The sequence below is a fragment of the Mandrillus leucophaeus genome, unplaced genomic scaffold (genome assembly GCF_000951045.1).
Source record: "Mandrillus leucophaeus isolate KB7577 unplaced genomic scaffold, Mleu.le_1.0 Scaffold150, whole genome shotgun sequence".
Taxonomy (NCBI): Eukaryota; Metazoa; Chordata; class Mammalia; order Primates; family Cercopithecidae; genus Mandrillus; species Mandrillus leucophaeus.
This window is the reverse complement of record NW_012101477.1, coordinates 3,827,005-3,834,952: the sequence shown is the minus strand read 5'-3', so window position 1 is coordinate 3,834,952 and position 7,948 is coordinate 3,827,005. Positions and strand designations below refer to the sequence as shown.

The window sequence follows — 7,948 nt, the reverse complement described above, 5'->3', positions numbered from 1 at the left end:
CGGAAGTTTTTCCTTCGATCTCACTGAAGTCCTTTGTGCTAGAATTGAGGTTAATTTTCCCCTTAACCAGTTTTGCAAGCAGAGGTCGTCCACAACTTCCTAATTTTAAGACGAGGTGAAATTCTCCACACATACCCTCCTTCCTGGGGGACTTCATCACTGTAAATGGCTGGTGATTGGAAGCTGAGTTAAACAAAGATGACTCTGGAAAGACCACAGGCTCACACACACACCCTCCCTGCCCTCTGGGTGCTCCCAGTCCAGTGTGGGAGATGGGTGTTAATCCAGTAATCATGCATGATAAAAAAAAAATAGAATTACAACTGTGACCAAAATGAGGAGAGCTGCTATAACGGGGGATCTGATCTAGCCTGGGGGGCCAGGAGGGCTTCCTGGAGGAGGTGATGTTTGAAGTGAGCACTGAGGTGTGGAGGATTTGACAAGGAGTGGGGAACTTGGCTGGGTGTGGGCGCTGGAGGAATTGCTAGTGGCCAATGAGGCTGAGGGGCAGGCCGGGAGGAGACCTCAAAGGGCCTTGTCAGCCACCGTGGGGGCCATCGAAGAGTTTAGGTTGGGGGCATTTTGAAAAAATTGGTCTGGCTGTCATGGAAGAAGAGGCTGGACGGTTGTGTAGACCTGGGAGGAGGCTGGGGTGATGGCCCAGATGGGAGAAGCCCTGGACCTTGCTTTGCACACCTGTAATCCCAGCACTTTGGGAAGCCAAGGTGGGCGGGTCATCTGAGGTCAGGAGTTCGAGACCAGCCTGGCCAACACGGTGAAACCCCGTCTCTACTAAATATACAAAAATTAGCCAGGTGTGGTGGTGCGCACCTGCAGTCCCAGATACTTGGGAGACTGAGGTGGGAGAATCGCTTGAACCCAGGAGGCGGAGGCTTCAGTGAGCCGAGATCGCACCCCTGCTCCCGTAAGGACATCATTTATGTGGGAGGACAGGCATCTGTGAGAAAATAATAATGATAATAATAATATGGCAGCTAGCATTTATTGAGTGCTTACCATATGTTAGGAGCCATAACGAGCACTTTACATGAATTATCTCATTTAACTTGGGCCCAGGGAAGGGCCCTGGCTTAAAAATGTCTCCCTTAGTAGCTTGTATCTGCTAAGGATTCCACCATTAGGTGGAATCATTTCCATGGCTCAGGCAAACATTTCTGCTTATTGGCCATTTTCAAGTTCCGGAAGTTTTTCCTTCGATCTCACTGAAGTCCTTTGTGCTAGAATTGAGGTTAATTTTCCCCTTAACCAGTTTTGCAAGCAGAGGTCGTCCACAACTTCCTAATTTTAAGACGAGGTGAAATTCTCCACACATACCCTCCTTCCTGGGGGACTTCATCACTGTAAATGGCTGGTGATTGGAAGCTGAGTTAAACAAAGATGACTCTGGAAAGACCACAGGCTCACACACACACCCTCCCTGCCCTCTGGGTGCTCCCAGTCCAGTGTGGGAGATGGGTGTTAATCCAGTAATCATGCATGATAAAAAAAAAATAGAATTACAACTGTGACCAAAATGAGGAGAGCTGCTATAACGGGGGATCTGATCTAGCCTGGGGGGCCAGGAGGGCTTCCTGGAGGAGGTGATGTTTGAAGTGAGCACTGAGGTGTGGAGGATTTGACAAGGAGTGGGGAACTTGGCTGGGTGTGGGCGCTGGAGGAATTGCTAGTGGCCAATGAGGCTGAGGGGCAGGCCGGGAGGAGACCTCAAAGGGCCTTGTCAGCCACCGTGGGGGCCATCGAAGAGTTTAGGTTGGGGGCATTTTGAAAAAATTGGTCTGGCTGTCATGGAAGAAGAGGCTGGACGGTTGTGTAGACCTGGGAGGAGGCTGGGGTGATGGCCCAGATGGGAGAAGCCCTGGACCTTGCTTTCGCCAGTGCTGGGGGATGTGGATTCTGGAGAGAAGGGGAAGGGGTCCGATGGTGTTTAGAGGAGGTCAGTGGGCTCAGGGGTGGAGTGTGCAGAGCGTGGAAAGAAAACAGAAACGGCCATTGCAGAGTTTGGCTACAGCAGTAAGACCTTCTGGGGCACAGGTATGGGGAGACCCTGAGTTGGGTTCTGAACATGCCAAGGGGCCAGTGAAGTACCGGGTGGACCTGATAGAGGCTGATTACAGGGCCCGGCCTGGGGCAGGAGCCATCTGACCCCTATTCCTCACCCCAGCACCTTCCCTGGGGCCTCCCCTCTCTTCCCAGGAGGCCACGTGAAGGCGAGGGTTGGCATCACGAGTACAAATTCATTCTTCTGGCATGGCTGGAAGAAGATCCCAGCCTGCCCAGTGTGAGCTGGCCTCGGGGTATCTCTGCAGTGCCCGGAAAAGCCTGGGCCATGGGGCGAGCAGGGAAGAGGCTGAACTTGGCCCTGGTCAGGGTTCGGCCTTGTCTCTTTCAGCGTAATTAGGTGCTTAATTGCACAGCTCAGGCCTGTCGATGCCTGTGTGGAGGTGATTATGATTTACAGCTGGGTTGCCATGCGGGGGTCTCCTTTCTTTGTGGGCTCTCCAGTCGCCCTGGAGGGCTGGGCTGAGGGGCTTTCTGCATAGTGTGCGGTGGATGAAATCCAACACGCTGCTCCTGGAATGGGATATTGGGCCCCCTCCTGTGGGAGAGGCCTCTGATGAGGTTTGGGGCTGGGTTTCCCCAAGACATGGAGGGTTAGGGGCCTCAGAAAGACATGAGAAGATTGACCTATAGTTTACTGTTCAGAAGGCTCCCAGAGGGGTGGGTAGGGTGTGGACTCTGTCACCAGCTGGGTGGCCTTGAGAAAATCCCTTCAGCTCTCTGAGTCTCAGCGTCTTCACCTGCATCACAGGGTTATTGTGAGGTTTAAATAAGATTGATGAAGCTTGGCTGGGCGCAGTGGCTCACATCTAGAATCCCAGCACTTTGGGAGGCCAAGGCAGGGAGGATTGCTTGAGCCCAGGAGTTCGAGACCAGCCTTGGCAATATAGTGAGACCCCTGTCTCCACAAAAACATACAAAAATTGGCCAGGAGTGGTGGTGCGCACTTGTGGCCCCAGCTACTCAGGAGGTCGGAGGGGGTGCTGAAGCGGGAGGATTGCTTGCGGCCAGGAGGTTGAGGCTGCAGTGAGCCATGGTCACGCCACTGCACTCCAACCTAAGGTGACAGAACAAGACCCTGTCTCAAAAAAAAAAAAAAAAGTAAAGGTTTAAAACTTCAGTACATAAAAAAAAAAAAAAAAAAGAAAGAAAGAAAGATTGGTGAAACTTATCACATCATCTCACAGTGATCAGGTGCTGCATAAACATTAGCCACTGGCACTACTGTTGCTGTTATTATTTTTGTTACACATATGGTAATTCGCCTTCTCCAGATTGTGCTTAGAGGTGTGGACCACAGGGACTGGGAGGGAGAGGTGTCTGATGTGTGTCCTCACCCTTCGTCCTGTTGGAAGTTCACTCGCTGAGTTGCTTGATTGTGGGTTAGGGGTCTAGGTTCTCCGTTAGACTGTCAGCTCATGCCAGCATTACCAGGATCTGGCTGGCTCGTTGTGGTAGGCACTTGCTAAATGCTTGTTGAATGAATGGACAAATTTAGCCCAAGAAAACCAAGGCCAGAGTGCTGGTGACTTGTCAGGGTCAGCGCCTGGCCTCCCATGACTCCCTGCAGTGCTCCCTGCCCTCCTCCTCTCTGAGAGAGGAAGAGCTTGTGCTTCTGAAGGCCACATCTGTCTGTTGGCAGAGGGGGTGACAGGGAGGAGGGAGCTGGCTGCCTGGGGAGCCGCCCAGGCCTTCGTGGCCCCATCTGGGGGATGGGAGCGGGTGGGCTGAGGGCTGGGCCTCGCTTGGTGCTCCCTCCCTAGGAGCGAGTGCTCCCAGCGCTTTGCATTATTACTCCATTAGCGCCTTGTAGGGTTGACAAATGAAGGATAATTAATATCCGTGAGGGAAGCAGATGTTGAGGTAATTCGTTCCCGCTGCGCATTTGCAGCAGCATCTCCTAACTCGCCGGAGAGAGCACGCAGGACTGCAGGGCGGAGGTGATGGAGTCAGAGGGACAGGGTGGGCTCCAGCAGGGCCTGGCACTAGGGAGGGGTGCCCCCACATCCAGAGGGGCACCTGGGAGGGTTTCCCACTGCTTGCCATGGGGAAGTCCTGCCTGGGTCCCACCTCCGTGCCTCTGCTGAAGGCTTTCCCTCCATATAGGGGATGATGGGCAGCCGGAAAGGCTCAGCATGAGGGAGGAAGGCCAGGCTCCCCGCTGCTGGACACTCTCCTCTTCCCTGTGGCCCTGCCAGCACTGGTGGCCCTCCGTGAGCCTGTCACACTACTGGGAGGGTGAGAGCGCATGGAGCCTGTTCCCAGTTCCGCCACTCACTGACTCCGTGCCTCTGGGCGAGTCACTTCTTTTGGAGCCTCAGTTTCACTATCTGCAAAGTGGGTATCATTATGCGTATTCATCCTGCCATAAAGAACTACCGGAGACTGGGTAATTCACAAAGAAGAAGAGGTTACATTGACTCAACGTTCTGCATGGCTGGGGAGGCCTCAGAAAACTTACAACAATGGCATAAGGCTAAAGGGAAGGAAGGCATGTCTTATGTGGTGGCAGGAGAAGAGGAAACGAAGGGGAAACTGCTACTTTTAAACCATCAGCTCTTGTGAGAACTCACTCACTATCATGAGAACAGCATGGAGAAAACTGTCCCTGTGATCTAGTCACCTCCTACTAGGCCCCACCCTCAATACGTGGGGATTACAATTCGAGATGAGATTTGGATGGGGACACAGAGCCAAACCATATCATCGTGTGCATGTGGCTTAAAATTAGAAAGCATGACATCTGAGTACCACTTCAGTGGGAGAAAGAAGGTCATGGGGTGGGTCCGTTCATTGCAAAAATGTTGATGATTATTTATGGAGTGCTGGGCTCTGTGATAACCACTCACATGGACAAAACAAATATTGTCCCTGCTCTCATGGCGGGTGTGGTTTAGCCAGGGAGAGAACCCAAAATTAAGTCAACAGACAAATACACAATTCAAAATGAGAAGACTGCTATGCAGGAAATAGGAGGGGGTGGGGACAGGGGTCAATTTCTTGGAGGAGGTGACATTTAGGATGAATGGGAACCAAGCAGGTGAGGATGAACAGGGAACCCCACCCAGGCAGAGGGCCCAGCACGCGCAAAGGCCGCGAGGTCAGCAAGAGTTTCCCACTGGGGAGGGTGATGAAAGAGGCCTCCCCAGGGCAGATTGGTGAGATGATTAGAAGTCACACGTGTGAGTGCCCAGCCCAGGCTCAGAGACATCTGCAGGCTGCATGCAGAGGCCGTGCTTTCTCATCCCGGCCCCCTCACCGCAGGCGTGACCAGCGGGGGCATCCCACCTGGAGCCAGAAGCTGGGCTTCCCTCTCTAGGAGCTGGGGCTTGGCGGCAACAAGCCAGTTCGTTGTCCTTCCAAAAGAGAGACCAGTAGGCCACAGGTCTGAGGCCCACTCACCTGAGCCTACAAAGCTGTCTGGGAAGGGGATCAGCGACTGGCAGCTGAGAACTGACCTCCACTGCTCTGTCCAGGCAGGAGAGGGACTGCAGGTGGGTTTTTTTGTTTTGTTTTGTTTTGTTTTGTTTTTTTCTCTAAGAAGAAGGGGCCAGGGAAGGAGAGAAGCCCCCTCCCACCACCATTACCCCTCTCCATAGGCCCAACTCCTTCTTCTTCTTCTTTTTCTTCTTTTTTTAAATTAAAAAAAAAAAAACCTTTTTATTTTGAGTCATAGGCTCAGGAAAAGTTTCAAAAATAGGTCATTAAGTCCCCTGTACCCGTCAGCCAGCTTCCCCAGTGGTGTATCTTATATAACTGTCCGTCTGCTTTTTCTTTTTTAATTGAAAAAAACACCCACGGCTACTTTATATTCAGGGCAGATTTATTCATAAGAGCTTTAATCTGGAAATCACACAAATGTCCATCGATGGGTGATCACATAAACAAATTGTACAGTATGCATGTGATGGAATACTATATGGCAATGAAAAAGAGCAAATGGATGGCTGGGCATGGTGGCTCACACCTATAATCCTGGCACTTCGGGAGGCTGAGGTGGGTTGATCAGTTGAGGCCAGGAGTTCGGAACCAGCCTGGCCAACATGGTGGAACCCCATCTCTACTAAAAATACAAAAATTAGCTGGACATGGTGGCAGGTGCCTGTAATCCCAGCTACTGGGGAGGCTGAGGCATGAGAACTGCTTGAACTGGGAGATGAAGGTTGCAGTGAGCTGAGATCACGCCACTGCACTCCAGGCTTGGCAACAGAGACTGTCTCAAACAAACAAACAAATAGATGCAGGCAGCAACATGGAGACATCTCACCGATAACAGGTTGTGTCGAAGAAGCCAGGCACAGGAAAGAAGCCACACATACAAGAGTTCCAAAACAGAAAAAAACTATCTATGGTGACAGAAGTCAGTCAGAAAGCGGGCGACCCCAGCGGGGGAAGTATTGCTGAGTGAAGGGTGTGCTCTAGGGGGTCACGAATGTCCCATGCTTTGCTCTGGATGGTGGTTACACAGGAAACATTTCCTCGGGCTGTGTGCACTTTACTCTGTGTAAGTGACACTCCCATTTTAAAACAGAAATGTAAAAACCCAACCAAATAACACAAAAAGTCAAAGTACAAAGACGAATATAACAAACATCCTTGCTCCCCCCAAGTAGAGTAAATAGTTATCAGCATCCCGATATATTTGTCATCAGCCTTTATATTGTTTTGTTTTGTTTTTTATTGTGTTATTTTATTTTATTTATTTATTTTTTTGAGACAGAGTCTCGCACTGTCGCCCAGGCTGGAGTGCAGTGGTGCAGTCTCGGCTCACTGCAACCTCCGCCTCCCAGGTTGTTCAAGTGATTTTCATGCCTCAGCCTCACGAGTAGCTGGGATTATAGGCACGCACCACCACACCCCTGGCTAGTATTTGTATTTTTAGGAGAGACGGTTTCCCCATGTTGCCCAGGCAACATGCCCAGGTCTCAAACTCCTGACTTCAAGTGATCCGCCTGCCTTGGCCTCCCAAAGTGCTGGGATTCCAGGCGTGAGCCACCACACTTGGCCTGGTTTGGTTTTTAAAATACGGGTCTCACTCTGTCACCTAAGCTGGGGTGCAGTGGTGTGATCATGGCTCACTGCAAGCCTCAAACTCCTGGGCTCAAACAGTCCTCGCACCTCAGCCTCCTGCGTAGTAGCTGGGACTGCAGGTACCTCTATAATTTTTTTTTTAGGAAATGTACACTTTCAGACTAAATGAAGACTTTGCTTTGTAGTCTACACCAGGTCCACTTCCTCCCCTGTGTTCTTCCCCTAGGGTCCACCACTGTGAGGAGGTCCTGGTGTTCCCTCCTGTCTATTTTAAACTTCCACACCCGGAAGACCCCAAAACCGGTATAGAGTGGGTTTCTGTGTTAATTTACATAAATGGCATCCCCTGGGGGCAGGCAGCAGTGAGAGCTTTCCCTCTGCTGTTTGCCACTGAGCTCACATGCCTAGTTCTAGCTCCGTCTTTCAGACCACTCTGCAGTGCTTCATGCAGGGAACAGACCACTGCTTAGTTATGCAGTCTGTGGATGGACATGGCAGTTGCTTTTACTTTTTTGCTGTTTAACTCACTCTTGTGCAAACCTCGGTGGGCCCTTGTGGGAGTGTTTCTGGGGGCTCTAGTCCTAGGATCCTGGGACCCCCCGTACTCTTCTTCTCCCCCACTGTCACGGGACAGACAGGTCACGGTCTCTCTGTCACCCCCAGGTGGTCAAGGTGGTGGGCAGCAACATCTCCCACAAGCTGCGCCTGTCTCGGGTGAAGCCCACGGACGAAGGCACCTACGAGTGCCGCGTCATCGACTTCAGCGACGGCAAGGCCCGGCACCACAAGGTCAAGGCCTACCTGCGGGTGCAGCCCGGGGAGAACTCCGTCCTGCACC

The 7,948-nt window shown here is 51.7% G+C and overlaps 1 protein-coding gene across 1 annotated transcript in view; it reads left to right on the top strand.

Annotated features, from left to right (window-relative positions):
• Positions 1-7,947, top strand: part of VSTM2L (V-set and transmembrane domain containing 2 like) — a gene marked incomplete at its 3' end in the record, with an annotated part of 13,158 nt that extends 5,211 nt beyond the window's left edge. Inside the window, exon 3 of the mRNA XM_011975025.1 lies at positions 7,774-7,947. Coding sequence (XP_011830415.1) covers positions 7,774-7,947 — 174 coding nt within the window. The remainder of the gene's footprint in view (positions 1-7,773) is intronic.
• Between the last annotated feature and the right edge of the window lies 1 nt (position 7,948).